The 21,032-nt window shown below is 46.6% G+C and overlaps 1 protein-coding gene across 2 annotated transcripts in view; it reads right to left on the reverse strand.

The window, feature by feature from the left end:
* Nucleotides 1-21,032, reverse strand: part of CTNND2 (catenin delta 2) — a gene marked incomplete at both ends in the record, with an annotated part of 698,753 nt that overhangs the window by 170,888 nt on the left and 506,833 nt on the right. For both annotated transcript variants that reach the window (XM_084233856.1, XM_084233855.1), the window contains one exon: nucleotides 14,892-15,024. In XM_084233856.1, the coding sequence (XP_084089982.1) occupies nucleotides 14,892-15,024 (133 nt within the window). The remainder of the gene's footprint in view (nucleotides 1-14,891; nucleotides 15,025-21,032) is intronic.

Genomic DNA, 21,032 nt, shown 5'->3' on the forward strand with positions numbered 1-21,032 from the left:
TATTCATTTAGTTCTTCCAATTATTTTACTTTAAGTTCTGGTAGCACTTATTGTCTTTCTTCATGTAACTCATCACTGCATTCAAAAGACCTGCCTATTGACATTCTACCTTCTAGTAAATACAACAGCCAATGAGGCTGAGAAGATCATTTCTTAATCATTTCAGTTCAAAGATCTTCAGTCCTGGGGTGTGCCAGATTAAATATCTAAAACTCCAGTTATAAATAATAAAATGCTGATTTTACTCCATTTTCAGACGTTAACTCCCAGAATAGCTTATCAACAAAGCTTTTCAAAACATCCCCAACATATGAAATCCCAGGTGAAAAAAGTCATTTCCTTATTTGCTGTCTTATTTGATTTTCTAGTTATGCATTGAAAAGAGTATCCGATATTAAAATGTCTAGGCTTGTATTTGAACACTTTGGGGATTGTCAAGTAAGTTATTTCTGTTATTGCATAAAACCTTCCACACTAGAAGGCAGGCAAAGGTTACACTCCCTGGGTTCAGTAAGCTGGTCACTACGGAGTTCTAAATAAAAGGGGTGGGACTTGGGTACAATTTTGTTTTATGTTTAAATTTTGCACACGCAGTAATCAGGATCTTTTTTGTTTTTTAACACACATAATTGGATCTTGTTGCTCCTGTTTCAGATCCTCCAATGAGCCCCATCCCTTCATATTAACCTTGGCCTTTGGACCTACACGTCTACCACTGTCTGCTCTCTGTCTCCATCACTCATCAGTCTTGCTTTTTGCTTCAGTTCCTTTGGATTTTGGGAAGTCCTGAGGAGCCTGGCCATTCTCCTGAACTCTGCAGAGTGGTTTCCATTTTCTCATCCAGGTGTCCATTCAACCCGATGAACCATCAAAACTAGAACTCTATTCATACTCTCTCCCTCCACGTTGGTCCACCTCCCTACCCCTAGATTCTTCCTTAGCTCCCACTGACCACCTGGTGTATTTACGATACCCACTTGCTAATTTTCTGTCCCACCTGCACACAGAGCGATGTGAACTCTCTGACAGCAGAGATTCTGCCTGGTGCGTTCACTGCCAAATCCCAGGTGAGGGGACACAGATTCCCAGCAGGTGCTTGTACTATTCTGTTCACAGACTATAACTCTAAACTTTGACAATCTGAAATAAAGCCAACGTTCACAGTCTATCCTTCAAGACAAATGGCATAGGCCAAGTAAATTAGTCCTTGAGGACAAAGACTTGGGGTGGCCAATTGGAGATGGTCAGGCCTGTGGTCAGAAAACCACACAACCATAATACAAAGTCATCCGTCGGGTCAATGTTATGGGCATTTAAAAGTTATTTTACTTATAACTTTATCTTTTCATTTTATGATGGGAGAATAACTTTGCCACCAGTGGAAGCCAACACTAGGTAGGAGGTGCTCCTGTTGCACATACACCTGCATCTTGTTTATAGGAGCCAATGCCGAATATATTAGCTAATTATAGATATGCAGATGTCTTGTTTTCCTCAATGCAAAAAAACATAGAAAAGCCTGTGGAAGAGTGTGGTGCGCAGGCCCATGGCTGAATATCCAATTTCCATTAGATGAACTTGGGCTAAACGGTAAAGAGACAGATAAAAGTCAGAACAATAAGGAAGATTATTCATAATTCAAAATCTTCTCATTCCACTGTCACTCTTCAGGGTTTAAGACACGAAGATGGAAAAATCTGAATTGCAAAACAAATTATCATCTATTGATTCATTTCTTAGGATGTTTGTTGCAGAAAAATTAAGCCTAGAGCCTGGAAGTCTAGCAAAAAAGGGGGAAATGTTGCCTTTGGAAACTTGGAGAGATACTATGAAAACCTGCTTGCTCTCTGGCTGCTGGTGAGGTGCGCCTGCATCACCTGGCCACCTTCTATCCCGGAGGACCACGGCAACCTCGCAGTCCACTCTCCACAAAGAAGTATCAAAGACAGGGCATTGATCTTTCTCCATTTTCTTGACTCAATGGCTAACCCCACTGGCCACTGCCCACCAGTCACTGGTAAATGATTCTCTGTTCAGGTAACGTCCAGGAGGAAAGACAAAGTCTTCTTAAGGTGTTAGCTGCACAGGGGATGGCTGACCCTGTCTGCACAGTCAGGTTGGCTCTATAACCAGCATCTTTTCAGATGATGATTCAAAAGTAGACAACCTGGCGAACTTGGAAGAGGTGCTTGTGGGTTTTGGTTTTGTGTTAATAGTAACTTTTCTAAAGACTACGTTGGAAGAAGGTGGCCTTCTCCTAGTGCTCTCTCTCCATCACTTTAGTGCTTTTGTTGGCAAGCTCTGCCATTGTTCTGAAAAGAAATCATAGGTTCTCTGTCCTATGATATCATGATAGAAGAGGCTGAAGCACCAGAAGAGATAAGGAGGGGAGCGAGGTGAGACGCCCTGAGATGGATCTAGTCCTGCCTGAAGGGGTGCCCTCTGGTATAAGCAAACTGAGCGTGTGCTGGAGCAAACATCGCGCTTAATCAGAGTAGTTTGTCAATGTCTTCTGAAATTCCTAAAGGCCTAACAGGAATTTCAGGTCTCAAGTGGCCCTGAGGAAGGCAGGAAATCTCTTCCAGTGCCCAACAAGTCACTACCTGTCTCTCAAAAAGTAAAGACCGAACGGTGAATGGTGGCACCTCATGTGTTCAAAGCCTTAAGGCTGTCTTCCTCATGTCCCCACAGGATTTTGCCATGAACCCCAATATCCTTGGGTATTTGTCACTATTTGGGTTTCAAAAGCTGTGGATTTTAGGCATCTAAGGTTACCCTAGTAAATCCTCTGCTTCTTATCTACTGAAGACCTTGACAGATTCTTATTGTTTGAAATGGTCCTCAATAGTGACTTGCTTTGTTTTTCTCTTTTCCTTTCCTTCCCTCCCCCATGGAACAACAATACCCCCAAATACGAGATAAGATTTCTCCAGGATCCAAGGAGTTCTAGCAAGATTATGCTTCTTATTCATTTATAGTCGCATAAGGGGAATATTTCAACAGTGTAGAAATATCCTCAATTCTTCAAATTTCCTTTGTTGGATCGCTCCTTAAAATCCTGCAATTTACAAGCCAGCCTCACCTCGTCGGGAGCCATGCTAATTCCAATTCTGCTGGCCTGTTCTCCGGTAAGGTGGTGAATCATTATACCATCAGAACCGTGTATCAGAGTAACTTTTATCATCAGAAAATGTGAGTCCCATGGGGGGAATCTTGGGCACAGGAAGGGATTTATCACATCCTTGTGAAAGAACAGTTAGACAGATGTATGGACTCTTAGGTAAAGTCGAATCCTGATTGCTTTTTTTTCCTTTCATAAATTAGGAGTGGAGAAACAAAGACTTTCCAGATCAATGACAACACCGGCATCCCTGGCACTGAACTATGCTTTCTGATGAACTTGAACTAAGTTATTGGAGATGGTCAAAGGTGTTGGGAGAACCACTTTTATTTAGACCCCGCTACTCTAAAAAAGCCAGCCAGAACAGCTGACTGCTTCATCAAACAAGTCTTCCGTACAGGGAGTGTATATGAGCTAGGGGAGCAGTTTCTAAGATCTTTTTTCTTAATGTCGGTATCACCGGAATGTCCCCCAAAAGTCTGTCTTGTTTTAGTCTTGAATTTGCTGGACCATGGCTGGCTCAGGGGCTCTCCTTTGGCTGCCATTTTCACCTTCTTAGTCCCCCTCAAGGGCTAAGTGGAACGTCTAGGTCTTCTCAGTATGAAATTACCTTCAGTTTTTGAGCAGCCACCCTTCCATTCTCTCTTGAAACAACCTCCAATTTTGTAGTACAGTGGCCAGGTAAATGGTCTTCTATGAACCCAGGAAATATGGTTTTCCAGTTTTTTTTTTTTTCTTAAAAACATCAGCTGGGAGAGTCCCAGAGAGTCATGGAGCCTCCCCACCTTCAGGGGTCACCTGACGCGCCTGCTCACCTCCCGCTATGTGGCTTGATCTGCCATTACTCAAGTGGAATCAACATCGTTTCTAAGATCTGTGTCTCATCTCTTCCTGGACGTCCATCAGAGTCTTTTCAAATCAGTGGAGAGAAGCGTAAATATTTAAACTTTCCCTGAACATTGTAGGGGGGTGAAGAACATCAATTCTGATCTGCTTTTCTTCCAAGGCTTTTATGTTTTCCTAATCAAAGAAGAAGGACTTAGGTTCAATACACCCTTCCCAGAAGGATGTTCACATTCCAATCCCTGGAAGCTGTGCCTATATTACCTTACTTTGCAAGAAGGCCTTAGTTGCTGGTAAAATGTTGAGGACATAAATAAAATTAGATGGTATCTGCTTTATTTTGCTGTTATTTAGATCCAGATGGAAATAATGACACATTCAATCGGGATGTCCAGAGGCTTCCTACCACGTTGGGCATGCTTCAGGCTTTGAAAAAATCTACCACGAGCAAGGCAAGAGGGGAGAAAGAAGCAGGAGATGGGGAATCCATATCAAGGAGGAGGAGCAGCCGGCTGGGGTGGCAGAGCTCAGTGAAGTACGGTGACAGAGCGTTAGTCATGGAGGGTTGCGCCAGGAGGGCGGCTTGGAGCAACGACCATGCTGTGGGTGGCTGGCTTGTGGGCACCGCTATGGCCTCCGGTGGGCACCTGGGATCCACGTGCCGCCCCCAGCAATGACAGCAGGAAACGGTGCCTGAGCACCCCCGCTGCAGGCAAGCCACTGACTGGAATTGTTTCTAGTGGACACTTGACACAGTAAGACGAGTCCAGGTGGGGAGAAGGGGTGACTGGGATGCCTCGTGATCGGCGGGAAGAGGGACCCGTCAGTGGAGCGTGAATTCCGATGCATCCTTTACCAGAAGAACTTAGATGAGATTCCAGGGTCCCTGTGGAGAGAGCTCTTTCTCCCGTGGCTTAATTCCAGTAGCTCTTACAATGGGTGGGGTGCTCCAGCCTGCAACTGAAGTGCCCTATTATGTACAAACATTTCTCACCCTGCCTCCCAACTCTGCCCTGGAGTCCCCAAGTGGCTCCATCTTGAAAGCAGAACTCTACGAGACACCCTAAGGGAAGCTCGCTACTCAAATATACAAGCCACCAATTCGCCATTTCCCTGTGACATTGGCGTCAACAGGACGTACAAGAACTGGAAGGCTGGTATTTATGAGGGAACCTTTTGTTCCTGGTTTGCGTCTCCATCACCTACGAAGGCAGTAAAAATCAATAAAAAACACCAACGTTGAGAGTATATTTGCATTCTATGTAAAAGAGGGCCCAGCTGGGAAAATAAAACTCGGGTTCCCTAGTGAAGGAGGAGAGAGAACATGCTCGAAGGCGGCAGACAGAGCAACGCAAACGCCAGCGGCTGAGAATCAAAAGAAAAAGGGGCAGAAAGTGATGGAGAGGAGCGCCCACTTCCGCAGGATTTTATTTTCCAAGCGCCTACAACGCACTTTCTAACCTTTGTCTTCAGACCCCTCCATTCAGTCCACTGACGGCGGGTCACGGTGCACCTGTCCCTCCCCGTACCCCGCCACGAAGAGCGCTGTCCTTGGCTCCTGGTGTCCATTCATCTGCCTCTGTTTCCCTTGGGTGCCTGCCCCAGACAGCAGGTTCCATCGCTGTGCTTGGAAGCAAGGGCAGTCTCCCTCCCTGCCCGAAGCCCCCAGTGGGGACCACTCTCCTGGACAGCAGAACACTGAGCGGGGTGCGCAGCAACCCCACGGGGGCACCCCTTGCCTTTCCCGGTGCACACAGAGCGATGGGACACTCCAGTGCTGGTCACCCACAGTGATGGTTCCACCTGCTGCCACCACTCAGGGCAGGTGGCGTTATCAAGGCTTTTGTGAGCGGCCCGGGAGCCCGGGCTGTCTGCATCCCACCATTGCCAGAGAAAATTCATTTTCATTCATAAGATTCTTTCAAAAAATTTTCCAAAATTAAAAGTCTACATAGATTCAAAGAAAATGCAAGTTATCGTTCCATACATATAATTAAATACAAATAACAAAAGAGTTAATGACTACTCAGTATTTTACTTTTTAATTCAAGAAGCAAGTTAATTATGAAGGGTTGCAAATGCCGGAAAAGCAATTTGAATTCCGAAGAGCTCTTAGAAAAATATTTTTTTCCATTTCATTTCTATCAGGGATTTGGATAAAAAGGGCACCCGGGGAAGCAAACCCTGTCACGGCCACCTGCAGACTCCCCTGAAGCAGGTGAGAATCACTGGTGCAGAGGAGATGCCGCTAAGAGGGAAGAGACAGGACACTATCTCTGATGTCGTTTTGGTATAAAGACCCATTTCTTCCAATAAAAATCTCAATGGGAATCACTGAAACGGGGCGGAGCTAGAAACCTGCCCACACGTTCAGCCACGTGAGGCTGGGGTTCCAGTGGGGAGGCCCCTGTCCGCTCCGGACCTCTCACAGGGAGCGCGGCCTCTCCAAGAGGGTGCCCGCAGGCGGCCCACAGCAAGGTCAGCGGCACATCTGCGAGGTCCGTCAGGTGGAGGAGGCTGGAAACTTTGAATTTGGAACGAAACTAACAATTATCTTGGTAAAGTTGGAAAAGTGATCCGAGGCCGAGCAGAGCGGAGTTTGCTCCTAGTGGATTAGTAAGACAGTGCTGCTTCTACCCGCACATTCAGAAAGTGTTCTCCTTCCTGCTGGTGCCAGGAAAACCCAGAGGCTGTGTGGAAGGGGAAAAGCAAAAGCTGACAGACCAACAAGAGGCCTTTTCCTTGGCGCAAGGGTAGCGTCTCACCGGAAATAAGGCTGCACGGTGGCGAATCAGCAGGAGGGCAGAGACCAGGGCTCAAGAGTAAAGGCAAGGAAACGACTCTAGACGCTAGTTGCAGAAATCTAGTTTCTGCATAAAGTTTGACTATCCCTCCACTGGGGAGCCAAAATCTGCCACCCCAAAATATGTCTTTTTAGCAAGAGGCTGTGAAGACTGGGTGGAGGCTGTGCTGATATTCACATGTGAGCTCTCTGGAGGGGCCTCTCCCGGGAGATGGAATTTCCTTATTTCTTTTCAGTGGAGGAGGCAGAACCACACCATTTGCTTGCTCACCCGCCCCCAATAAACTCCTAACTGAATGTCCCTTCCCGCCACCCCCTCTGTCCTAGCTAAGCTGTTCAAGATGGCGACCAGCGGTACCCAGGCCTGGTGGGTCTCCCCACGTAAACAAGCTTTATCAAACTTCTTTTTGGCATTTTCTCTTACCAATCTGCCTGATGCTTGTTTGATTATTTCTCAGCACAGAAGAACCCAGAGGGGGACGGGATGATTTCCTAAGGGAGGGATTAGGTCTTTTCTCAGATAAGGCACAGGCAACCTTCATTCAGAAATATGCCAAGACAACAAAGCTAGGACAGAGGCTGTGATACAAATGCAAAGCACTGATATTTACAAAGGTTCATTTCTTTAATTATCAGAAGGAACTCAGAATCCATTTCAGGGGATGGGCAGATGAAAAGATAAACCGTCAAAACAGGAGAGCACAGCCCCATGAGGAAGTCAAGTCAAAATAACCCAAAGCAAATTGCAGCAAACCCTTCAAAGAAATTTCCAAGAGAATAGAGAAGTACCCGCTGCATCGCTGTTCCTGAGCCATGACCTAGATTCGGCGCCTGCTCTCTCAACTCTCCCTGCGTGCAGAGACCTCTACCTGGAGGCTGATTCGCATGCTCGCTGCAGGCTGGCTGCACTTCAGCACAACGTCAGGCTGATTCTTTAACTTTCGTTCACTTTTGGTTATCGAAATGGTCTCCGTCCTGATACAGGATGGAGCCTGGTCGTTTTCCAGCTTCAACACTTCACCTCTCCCCATCGCCAAGAACCCCTCTTCTGCTGCCTCCCCCTGGTGCGTTCTCCTTCCTCCTCCATCCTGCTTTCTCCTCTGCTGTGGGAGGGGCTATGGGAGATGTTCTCCTCACACAAAGGCAGCCCCTGAGGCTGTCTCTGACTGCAGTCTTGTCTGAGGACAGGGCCTGTGCCCTTGGAGGTGGTACAGGCAGGGGGCCCTGCCGACCTGCAGGAGGTGGCTATAGCTCTCTGCTGCCCCTAGTGGGGGGTGTCTCGCTGCATGCTCTGAACCCCACACGCGGAGCCGCCACAGCCCCGCCTCAGTGTGTACAAAGCCCCTGCACCAGGAATTGCTTTTCCTGCTGTGGTCCGTGATTCTTGAAGAGTCCAGAAATTTGAGGGAATAGGGCCCTGCCCTTCACGGCTGACTGTCATCTGCCCTAGCTTTCCTTGTGCTCTGCTCACACAGTGACCAACCAGCTGAGAGGCTGCGCTGATGCGAGGCAGTGTCATTCTCCCTTTTTTTTGGTCACCACTTACACACTCTGGTGGCTCCCCGTGGTTAAGTCAGTTTTCCCCAGGCTGATTCCTCTGGCTCCCAGCTCTCCAGATCAGCTTCTTCATGGAAAGGAACCAGCCAGGTCTCTGGAGCCTCTAGGGTCTTCTACCAAGAACTGGCCAGCTGGAGCAGCCTGGGGCTTGAGGCGGGCAATCCATCCCTGATGTCCGGACACCATGTAAGCAGGAGGGGACAAGCCTGCACAGCTGCCTGGTCTGGACTCTGCCCGTGAAGTCCTGAGTGGGGCCAGCTGGGAAGGGGGTGGAGCTGGGCCACCTCTTTGAGAGCCTTTAATAGGGAGGGATGTACATAAGCTCCTCTCCTTTTTGTGGGAGCTGATGGAAGGCAGCCTACTGGGTGGGGGGACTTGTCCCACCCCCTCCCTGAGTGCAGGGGGTCCCTGACCTCAGCAGCAACAACCCTGGGCTCCTGCACCTGCAGCTCCTGGTTCTCCCACCCCCTCTTCCCTATTGGTTGGAGACGCTGGCTTTATTCCTTGGCTGCACCAAAGGCTCCTTTGCTTGCATTTGCGGTGGTGGGTGGCTGGACCCGGAAGCAGTGAAAGAGGCTCTGACCTGGTGACAGATTTTAGACCCTGCGCCTGGCAACAGGCTCTCTTTGAACTTGGTCCCTGGAACTAATGATCAGCGGGAGCCCCTGTTTTGTGACCTGTGGGGCTAGAAGAAGGAGCTCAAATGAGATCATCCCAAGATTCCCAGCGCTTGTCTCCCCAAGATGCCCTACTTAGGTGAGGAGATCGAGCTGGGGACAATGAAGACCCATGAAGAGTGAGAAGGAGGCCTTGCCCAACCCACAATCCTTTTGGTCTTTCCCTATTCCAGAAAGAAGTAATTACCACTCCTGATGCCACTGTCTTTTCCCTAACCAAAGAGGAAGCCATTGCTGCTCCCTAAGGCGTTGCTGCTCCTTAAGTCCCTCCCTCAACGGGGTGTGCTCTCCTCCCCTCTCCTTATCATCCCTGGCTCTTTGACCCCATTGTTTAGTTCAGGATGTAAATATTTCTTTTTCCAATCAAGAACAGAGCCTGCACAATCACCGGAGCTCCCTGATGCACATTAATAAATTGAAAGAATTTCTGTCATGTGAAGCCACACAGTTGGTAGCCCTTTGTTACAGCAGCAACAGGAAACACATACACCTGTGAAATACAGACTAGCGCACCCTGCCAGGCACTTGTTAGTTTACTCTTGTGTGGGACCTTCCTTCTTCGGTAACTAACTCCATGGTTCTCTCTCCATGCCTTGGGGCTCTCCCCAAATATTCAATCTCAGATGACTTTCCTGACTGCCTTATACAAAATAGCTTTACACCCTCCCAACCTCTACCCTACACCTCTAGCCCATGGCCAGGCTGTGTTCTCTGCATGCAAGCACGCCATCCACAGGTGATGGATACTCTGCCTGCCTCCCACTCCTCTGGGTCTGTTCTGTTTATTGAGTATTATCAGGGCCAAGAACAGAGTGTGAAAGTGTGTAGCTAACCAAAGGCCATCTAATGAATGCATTCATTAATACCACGCTCACATAACATTAGTGTATTAAGCATTTGAACCAGCTTATGAGCTTGTTTATATTGGCAGTTGTGAATTGTTCTTTGATTCTAACTTGCCAAATACCCGTGGTTGACTCTATATGTTTCAGCATTTGCTTGGAATAGAACCAAGGCCTCCTTCAGCTGACAGTTGCTTCAAAGTGTGGATGATGAGCAATAGCAGTGTAGTGGAGCAAAATTCCACCACCCCAAAACACATCTTTGGTAAGAGGTTGATTTAATGGAATGGCTCTGAATTTTAAAAAATGTTTATTAAATTGAATTTAAGGGCCTCCCCGGTGGCGCAGCGGTTGAGCGCTGGGTTGCGAAGCTGCCTGCGGCCTCTGTGGAGCCGGTTCAATCCCCGGCTGCTCCCCGGCCACCAGAGCAGGGTCCCACATGGCGCGCAGACCTCTCCTGCCGCCCGCTGCTCCCCTCAGCAGTGTACTTCGGTCCTTCTGCCTGCTCTGCTCCCTGCTCTGGTTCTGGTGAATTTTCTCACCCTCCCGCGCTTCTGACTGTACCCAGTGCATGTATAAACAAAACAAATAAATAAAAAAAAAATGCCTCTATTAAAAAAAATAATAAATTGAATTTAATATTTAAAAGGTATCTAATAAAATATTTAAAAAATTACAGTTTAACAAGAGTCCTATTTTGTCATTTAAAAAAGTACAAATACTATTTTATATCTAGGAGACCTAGTAACTTGAACACCAACATATGGAGCACATGGGCACACATGTGCTCCCGTGTGGGTGATAGCCTAGGTGTGACAATGGGGTGCCCACCTGTGAGCGTACCTGTGTGCATGACCACTGGTGTGCATGAGAAGAAATGGGGAAAATGCATGAGGGAGAGCAGAAATAAACTCAAATTATTAAAACCCATAAAAGATACTTTGTATGACCCCCAAATCAATGGAATATTCTTAATATTCTTAGTGGAGGAAAGAATGAAGAAAGGACTTATGCAAAATGCTGAAAAATGATCACTATTTAGGCACCTGCTAGACAAACATGTCTATAGTACACACAGAGCAAGTTTTCATGTCTAATACTGGTGGAGGAACAGTGGAGAGCAAACTCTGAGCATGAATGACCACCACTTCCTGACTTTTTATAGTCTCCACCCCAATATCAACCTGGAAGAGAGCTCAGGTGCTAAGAACTACAACTCCCAGCATGCTGCGAACCTGACTTCCTGTGGGGGGGTGGTTTTCTGGGACCCAGGGGTGGGGTTAAGATGCCCTGTTTGGTGTCTAACTGAACACATGCAGACTTGGTTGCTCTAATTTTTCTTTCAACTTGCACCCTGGTGTCTCAGCTCAGACTACTGGTAGGACATGTCGACTAATCTCTCTTTCTCTCTCTCTCTCTCTCTCTCTCTCCCATCTTTCTCATTCAATCCTTTTTATATAAACCTTTTAAATTTTTCCCCCAGCTTGTCTGCTTTGGGTGTTGTTCTAAATTTTTAAGCATCCACACTCAGGTCACACTGTCTCCTGGGGCTGCCCTGGAACAATAACTCTATGTTATTTACAGCTCAACTTCTTGTAACGTTCCCAACAATGGAGGCGACAGTGTAGATAGCAGGCATGGTTCAAACAGTGCCACGTCCATCGGTGGCCCATGCTGCCCTTTAAAGCAGGTGACTGACCTCCACATCAGATACTCTCTAGCCTCTGAGAAGCAGCCACACAGACTTGGCTCATCACAGTGATAGCCCAGTCCCCTCCTTCCCCACCTGCTTCAATTTTTCCTTAACTGCTTTTCTTTCCATCTTGTCTGGCTCTGAAAGCTGGTTTGTGTGAGACTCTCCTACCCCACATTTTGGACTCTCACTGGCCTTCAAGGTACGTATAAACAAGCATCGTGTAGCCCTGGGCCCTGGGTCAGGCACCCGTGGGTTGCACTTTATGGAAGTGAATCTCAATTTTGTAGCTCTAAGGTCTGGCCTCATTTGGAACAAAACTGACTTTCTTGGGTTCATTATATGAAAACTGTACCAAGCACCATAATAGGGAGAGAGAAAGGTATGATTGATGACCCTCCACAGCTAGGAGATTTAATTCTGCCTTTTGCTCAATGGCCTATCCATTGTGTGAACAAAGTCAATACCAATAATGAAATGTAGACTGAGGGGCTAAATCAATTCAGTAAAATGCAATAGAAGGACTAGAGGACTGAGTAAATTTGGAAAGGCCAGTGCCTGCAAGATTAGTATTTGGACAACAGGTAATTACAGAAATCAATACCTGTAGATGAAAACATGACAGGCAGCCATCCATCACGAAGGGAGAGCCATTGCTAAATGGTCTGGGCCCTGAGTTAGGAGGAGAGGACAGAGCAGGTCTGTGCAAAATCCCTGTCAGAGTCACACGCCTCTCTGTGCACGCACACGTGTGCCCTCTGTGACTGAAGGCTCATTGTGAATTTTATTTATGCATTTTGCATGTTCCCAGCTCCTCGGGCTTTTACTGACTTCAATTTCACTTTGTTAATGTATCGTCAGATTATGCCCCACATCCCTTTTCCTTCCTTCTCATCCCGGGGGGGAACCTTATCATGAGGTCCTGGCAGTGTGGGGGGTCTCTGGGAGGAGAAGCAGAGGACTGACATCCTGTGCATGAACTGCTGCTCTTAGTACCAGCTGTCACGAGGGTCTCTGGGCAGTGAGAGGTACACAAGCCACCTTGAGAGCACCCAGAGAAAATAATAAAAAAATAAATAATAAAATAAATAATAAATAAAAATAAATAATAAAAAAAAGCACTCGTTTACACACAGCCATGTGCTGTGCATACACATGACACAAAATAGTAGTTGAAGTATCTTAACTGTGTTCCTGACCAAGAAAGAAAATGAATTACTACTGCACTGCTAAGCAGTCTGCATGCCTTAAGTCATTCAGTCCTGACAAAGACTCCACAACACAGGTACCAGCCTCTTAAAAGATGAGAGGATTGAAAGGTCAGTGTGTTCAGGGAGACACAGTGGGTGAGCAGGGGACCAGGACGTGTGTGCCGGACGCTGAGGTGTGTGTCTGGTCACCCATCCATCATGCCCCCTTTTGTCTACATGATACCGGGGGTGCTTCTGATGTGCCCACACACAGGTCTACTGCCAGCTGTTGGGGTCAGTGCTACTGAAGGATACAGGCCAGTCCCTGAATCATGCAGACAGGGACAGTCCAACCAGTTCTCTCCTGTGTCAGCCCACAAGCCTTCTCGTAATCAAGAGTCAAGATTGCATTTTTTGATAGTTGGCTTCTGACAGCTTTTAAGCTTCCCCCTGAGCCAGCTGATAAGAAGGCTCAGGTGTTTCCTGTTGTAGCACCAGCTGGTGGTTCAAACCACACAGGCCCCTGTCCCATGTGAGAACCTCACCCCAGCCCCATCCTGTAACCACCAAAAGACACCTTAGTAGCCTCCTTTCCTGCTCTTCAGCCATGTTTGGTTCCTGCTTGGGGGTCACCCAGCTCACCCCCATAAGCCTCAGTATGTGAGCTACTCACTTTTTTATTCCCTCTTGGTATCTGTGTGTTACAATCTTGACATCAACCATGCTCTGGGCCAGAGCCCAACCCACTTCTGTGGGGGTACCACAACCGCCTGAGCCGAGTTCATGCCAACAATGGAACGAGAGGCTTTCATGAGGTCAGGGAAACCCTCAAAGTTGAAATCTTCCAAAAATGACCTTGTGTGACCCCAGCCAGGACTTGGTCCTCCATGTGGGGTGGCCATTTAGTCTTCTATTAAAAACAGAGAAGGCTCATTTTCAATGGGACAGTAGGGATACAACTTGAATTTCAGCTCATCTTGGGAGGTGGTATTTTTTGACATTGTAAATGTATTTTAGATGAACAGTATCTATCACCCTGGCACTATTCACTTTGCTGGAGGGGCTGCCCCGTGCCCACTACCCAGCCCACTACCCAGCAGATGCTGGTGGCACCACCTCAACTCTCCAGCAGGACAACCAAAAAAAGCTCTAGATGCTGTCAAATGTCTCCTGGGGGTAAAGTCACACCTGCTTCCGATCCACTGTGCTATATTCATTCCATAAACAAATAGGACTTTTCTGTTAAGCAGGAGCTGACTCAAGTCCTTTGCCGTCCCAGTGGAAGAGGGACGGAAGATGCTCGGCTGCTCGGCTATATGCATCCCAGCGCGAGCAGGCAAAATCTATAATAAATTGTAATTATATCTTCAGTTGCTTCTTTCCTCTCTTAAACTAATTGAGACTCAGCTTCAAATTGCTTCCATGCTATGGAGTTGACTCTTTATAGCTTATAAAATCTTTTTTAAAAATTTGATTACTCAGCTGCTTATATGCAAATGCTTGTCCCTTGTCTAAAACACTCAGAATTGGCCGCGCTGACCACTGTGATTTTCCAGAACTATCAGGCACCACGTGAATGCACCTGAAGTCGCTCCACATTCAGAGAGCACCGCCCCGTGTTTACAGGAGGGCGCCGTCAGGTGCCTGGCAGGGAGCACACGGTGCTGCCTCCGACCCCGGCACCTCTGGACACGGCTCCAAATGCTGGCCTGCACCTGGAGCTGCCTGCAGCTCGCATCTTGTCAATACATTTTCCAGGGAGGACCGAGGACGCGTGTTGACTGCAGCGATCTTGCAGTCCAGGAGCCAGCTGTGGGTGCCGTGGAGGTCTTTAGTGTTCACAGGCACAGAGGACTGTGGAGGTGGACGCGGGAGGAGGAGGCGAAGCGCCCGTAAGTACAGCCCTGGACAAGCTTGCGTTGTGGACACGAGTGCATGCCCTTGCTCCCCCACGGCACAGTGGTCCACGCCGCTAGGCAGACGCGTGTGCAGACCCGCCACCCGCCAGACGCGGAGGACGTGGCCTGGGTCTTAAATGCGGACAGAAATTTTGAAAACGTGACTTTAATTTTTCTCACCTTTTCGCCTCTTACTGTTACTCTGAGAACCTAAGGGATGATGGATTTGACACCAGATCCACGTGTGAGGGCCCAAGGAGCACTTACCTCGGCTTTAATTTTATTGTCTCCAAAACAGAGGTGCTGTAAATAGGCTGCAGCATTTGACTGGACCGAAGGGAACTGGTGTTGCAACATCTGGATCACTTCAGGCAGTTCGGGGTCTCTCCATCCAAATTCTCTGAACAGAAGGGAGAGGAGAGAACGTGAGAGGGGCACCCCGCACGCCGCCGCCGCCGGCTGGCCAGTTATGAAGCGCACCTTAGCGTTTAAGTGGGAAAATTTCACAAATGATGGTTCCGATTTTCTTACACATGCACCCACTTAAAGGATTGAAAAGATTTTTGTGAGTTCTAAGTATACACACGTGTACACACATAGATACCATGTACATATATAAAAATTTAAAAGACGTTTATGAAGATTAAGAAAAATAAAATTGTACGTGATTTTATGGCTATGGCTGCCTTTCATTTGGACTTAAATGGATCACTAATGAGGTCATATTTCTTTTCTAATCTATCATTTCAACAATCTGGTTCGAGTGCAGCATTTACATAATTACCAAGTAACAGAAAATACATCTGGATGTCTCTAATCTAAAATGCTGTAGTTGCAGTGGATGTCATCACCATTCTTTATTTTTATTATTATACTCATAATCTCATCTTGAAAATAGATTTCCTAAACAATTCTCTGGGCATAAACGACAAGACTCTATGAATGGAAATCACTTATTTAAAGAAGTAGACTTGTCCAGACAATGTAAATATATTTTATGCTTTCTAGATTTTCCTGCGTCCTCCTTTTCATGTAGTAGCCACTCTGAGTAGTTGGTTGTTTAATTTCACGACATGCTCTAAGACAGCTAAGTCCATCCTAAAGCATGACGCTGACTATTCATTATGTCACTGAATGTTCTTTCATGAAATCAATCAGCTCAGCTGGTTAAAACACGGGGCTTGTGGGGCCACCTGTGTGGGTCACACTCCTGGAGCAGGGATCCAATTTTTAACAGAGAAATAAAAAAGCAACTTCTGAGACCACAGATAAAATCTTGACCCCACAAGCCATGAAAGAATCTTATTTATCTAGTGGAAGATAAATGAGACAGCTTTGTACAGCCACACTCTACTTCTAGAGAAAGAACTCAAAAGCATCCATCCTACTGATGCCAGGTCAGTGCTGTCAAATAAGAAGAGGGGGCAAGAAACAGGAGCGAGAAGGAACAGACAGAGGTTAAAAGTCTCCTCGGAGATGCTAACCACTTCACTTTATCTTTCCTTTCACACAACTATGGCTGACAAGCAAATCCTGAAACATGGTGGTGCTTCTTCTACAGCTATGGATGACGACGCGGAATAGGATTCTTTTGTATCTGCTTTATTTTTACTGGGGAGATAAAAAATTCGATTTACTATGCGTTAACTATTGAATAAAGGGTACATAAAACCACAGGCAGACGTGTTTTCTAAAGGACACGCAGGTCAGTGATAGATTTGATACACAACAGACTTAAGTGACTGCTGATGAGGGACCAACTCCTGCCTTCTTGGCTCTGGGATCCCAGTTAAGACCAACGATGGATTAAAACACAGGGAGCTTGATTTCTTTTTAATTTCCTTTTGTCGCATGATTCTCCACCACCTCTGCCTCACAGAGATACCTGAGGCCTCTTCTTAGAACAGCAGCCTCCTCGAATGAGATTCTTGGTACAAATTACATTCTTTGTACAAATTACATCCGAATCTGTAGAATACCTGGAAATCTGCACAGTCTTTTCGGAGGCTTTCTCCTCTAGTGAATTCTCACTGCACTCAGGACAACACCCAACCCCTGCACTCTGCTTGTGGTGCCAGGGACGGGACGCCTGCTGGCGCAGGGATGATGAATTTGACACCAGATCCACATTTGAGGAGTCAAGTAGCCCTTACCTCGGCTTTAATTTTATTGTCTCCAAAACAGAGGTGCTGCTGCAAATAGGCTGCAGCATTTGAAGGGACCTGTGGCTTCTCCCTCCTGCAAGGAGCACCCCACACCCACGCCAGATCCCAGAGCGCCTCCCCCTCCTGTATATGGCCGACTCCCGAATGTCTCCACAGGGGTCACCTTGAAGCTTCTGGACAAGCCCCACCCCTTGAGTTGTCTCTCTGCACCGCCCTATGTTACCCACAGTATGGATAAAATCTGAAATTCTGTTTTATCGCTTGTACCATTGCTGTTTATTGCTCTCTAGCCTCACCCCCTCCACCGCCAGCTCCCCGGGGCCAAAGGGAGTGCCCTTCCTGTGAAAGGCCTGGCGCCACCACGTCCAATCCCTCTCTGGCGCGGTGAGACTCTGTGAGGTGAAAGTGAAGGTGGGGTGCTGGGGTGGGTGTGTGGGGACTACTCTGGGTCAGAAGGAAAGGGAGCAGGAGGATAAGTCCAGATCAGAGAGTCGAACAAGACAGCAGATGAAGACAGTGTTTGCAATGACTTCTCTTGTCCCAGCCTGAGCCGCTCTCCCGTCGGAGGCGGGTCCAGGCAGCTGATTTTTAGTTATTTCGCCGCTGTCCCCCAAGAGAACACTAAAGTTTTCCAAATCTCAACTCAGCATCATGAGGGGGGTGGAAGGCTCAGCCCCCAACCCAGCAGAGAGTTTGGGGGGATTTCTACCTGGGTCTCTTTCTAGAATAGCTCTGTTTCACTGAGATGAGAGAGCATTTAGATTTTGCTGTCCATGGAGATATATAAAGAGGAAAAGCTGGGAGCCTAGGAGAGAATGTCTCATTTTAGCCCAAATTCAGTATATGTGAAGGATGCTTCACATGAGGTCTTGACTCTTATGGACAAGGTGTGGCTCACAAGGCAGAAAGTTCTGGAAAAGACAAATACCAGTGGGGGACACCACGTGTGAAGGTTTGGGGTCACAGAGGGCTGACATATTTGGGAAGGGGAGCTGTCTCTTCAGGGGTGGGGTCTGCTGTGAAAGAGCAGGGGGTAGAGGGCAAAGGTCTGTGACGGAGTGATGTGGTGGGGACGGGCTGGAGGCAAGTTTGGGGTGAGATCATGAAGGGCCTTCCCATCATTCTCTGGAAGGAATGTCTCCAAGTGACTTTGTAGACATTGTCTGAAAATTAAATATGTCTAAAACTGTGTCCCCGGGGGCATTTCACAATGTCTGGAGACGTTTTGGTGGCCATAACTGCGAGATGCTACTGGAATCTAGTTGTAGGGGCCAGAGAAGCTGCTCAACATCCTACAGAATGGGGGATAGTCCCCTACAATGACTTATCGACCCCCAAATATCATGAGATGGGCAGAAACCCTGGACTCAGCCTGTCTTAGTGTGGTCGTGCTTGCTGGGCACGCTGTGACTCTCTCACTCCTGAATTCTGTGGTTGGATGGCAATAGGTCTTGGTCTCAGGAAAGTCGGGAAAGAACTCAGATCTTGAACACCCGGCTTTCTCCCGTCTAGTCCATAAATCCGAATAGGCTGCTGGGTTTGGTTTCCACAGAGCACACATAGCAACAAAGACCACTTATTTCATGAAGCTTCATTTTTAAAATCACTCCATAAAATAATATATATAAAAGCACTGGATAAGCTGTTCCAAAGCTGGATATATACTAGTAATTGAAGTGACAGAGCATATGTTATGGAACATATATATTAAAATATATTGTTGTTTTTTATAATCATGCTTATTGAAATAATGCTGGTTTGCAGCACTGTGTATGTTTTAGGGGATTAAGTTCACACTACAAATGTATGTTATCACAGCATGTCCATCACCAAAGTCCCAATAACCCTCCACCCTGTATATATATTTTTAATTCATATGCTATATGTATACTTATATATTTTTAATTCATACAATACCATTTAATTTTTTAAAATAACTTTTTACTGATGTATATTCAACTGTATTCTTCAAACATGTGAGTGACTATAAGGGATACTGCTTTAGCTTGTGGTAAAAACTATGCATTAAAATTTGCGATTTTTGAAATGATTTCTGTTCCCCCTACCCCCAAAGTTCTCTGGCCCCCCAGGAGCTCTCTCTGAACTCTTGGGCTCCTCCCACATGTCTTTATTGTTTTTTTAAATCATGTTTATTGAAATAATGTTGGTTTACAGCACTGTGTATGTTTTAGGGGATTAAGTTCACATTACAAATGTATGTTATCACAGCATGTCCATCACCAAAGTCCCAATAACCCTCCACCCTGGTCCATTGGGCCCCTCTCCTTCCACCTCTGGGTGGCCTGGGACTGAGTGTATCTTGGCTGCTGACCCTCCACTGGCTGCCATACAGGTGTCCTCTGAATACCTGCTCACGAGTGCATCTATAACTGCAACAGTAATTCCTCCCCTGGCATAGGGTTGGGGTGATTAGAAATAATGGGTGTGAGTTCCTTAGAGCAATATTTGACGCACAGTGTAGGGCCTCAAGATGTGTCCGATGTACATAACTAGATGCAGAAAAATAAGTAAGAAAAACCATCTAGGGTTTCCCAAGAAGCTGAGCTTATAACTCTCATTTGTTACTGGGCTTCACTTTAGAAATGGTAATGGAGCTGGAGAGTATGCAAATGTAACCTTTTCTCCATTAAAACTTGTCACATAGACCAACAATATTGTGACTGAGCCCTCACTCCTATATACGGACTATCTGAGTTGTTATAATGACAACACGCTCAGCACAGAGCTAAGCAGCAAACAGTCTGAGGTCCCGTACTCTGTGATGCTGGTATCGAGCCAAAGAGCTGATGGACTGTCACGACATTGATCAAGTTTACATTTGTATTGAAAAGAGTCCCAAGATAACCGCAGCCTTCCGGAATTCAAAATTGGATTTTCAGCCAAGTTTTATGTAGGCGGGACAAGGCTCAGACTGATTACAACCCTAAGCTATCCACTGGGGCAGAGTTGCATGGATATTATTTAAATGCATGAAAAATCTCAACCATGTACAACCATTTTGCATGCCAAGCAAAAGTTTCAAAGATGTTGTTGGCTCTAATTTTTATGTTCGGTCAAGAGGCGTGTTCTTTTGCCTTTGAATTGGTCTTGTTGGTAGGGTTAGGGGCTACAGAGGTGGTGTCCATAAGAAAGTCAGACAGACGGATTCCTTTCTTAATAACAAGGTGGAGATATTTTAATTTTGTTGACAAGAGAACTTATCAAATGATAAACACATGGCAGTGCTAGTGCCTTAATCCTCATTCCTGGAGAGTTTGTGGCCAACACAAAAACTGCCCTATATAGTTTTATTTAAAACAAAACAAAACTTTGCTTTAATATGAACACTGGCTCTGGAATTATGACTGTCACAATTGTTACAGCTGGTAGAGTGAAATGGCTTTCTCCAGGGCCTCCCTGGTGGCGTAGGGATTAAAGTCTCAGCACTATGAAGCTATAGGCAGCCACTGCGGCCTGAGTTTGATCCCCGGCCAGGGGGCTACCCACATGGCGCAGCAGACCTCTCCTGTCTCCCCACCGCTCCCCTCATCAGTGTATTTCAGTGGATCCACCTGTTCTGCTCCCCACTCTGTCTCTGGGGAATCCTCTCACCCTCCCACATCTCTGGCCTGTACCCTGGTTCTTGCATGCATAAATAAAATAAAATTAAAAAAAATAAATGGCTTTCCCCAAGTTTACATTTTTGAGTAAATGTAATTCCCATGCCTGCATTATAAGCATTAATTCAACCATGAGCTCCCTGGAGATGGGCTCAGCTCAGGGAACTAGGAGGGTCCTGGGGCACACAGCCAATAGCTATTCCTCCCAGTTGGATGATCCTTTTTTCATCTGAGATCTGGGTTATTAATGATACTCTCTAATTCCACAAAAGATTGAGGCAACTCATACAAACCATCTAATATAATATGATAAAAACAGAAATGAGAAACCAAGTACGCAAAAGAGGAAGATTTCAAAGGTTATGCATGTGAGGTCAGCCCTCAGGCATGCAGGAGTGATGACCACTCCATGTTAACTGGTGGGTCCTGTCCCCTCACCATTCAGGCCCAGCCCAAGGCCAGTGGGGTGGATCAGTCAGGCTAGAACCCCCAATAGTTGCAACTGGCACCTATTATTTGAGAATAAGAAGAAGCAATTTCAACTATCAAGTTTTCTACTGGCTGCTGAAGTGCAGAGAGAAACGATGAAATAAACGAGAAAATGGTTTATTTGAGAACTCTAA

The sequence above is a fragment of the Talpa europaea genome (genome assembly GCF_964194135.1).
Source record: "Talpa europaea genome assembly, chromosome: 5".
Classification (NCBI taxonomy): domain Eukaryota; kingdom Metazoa; phylum Chordata; class Mammalia; order Eulipotyphla; family Talpidae; genus Talpa; species Talpa europaea.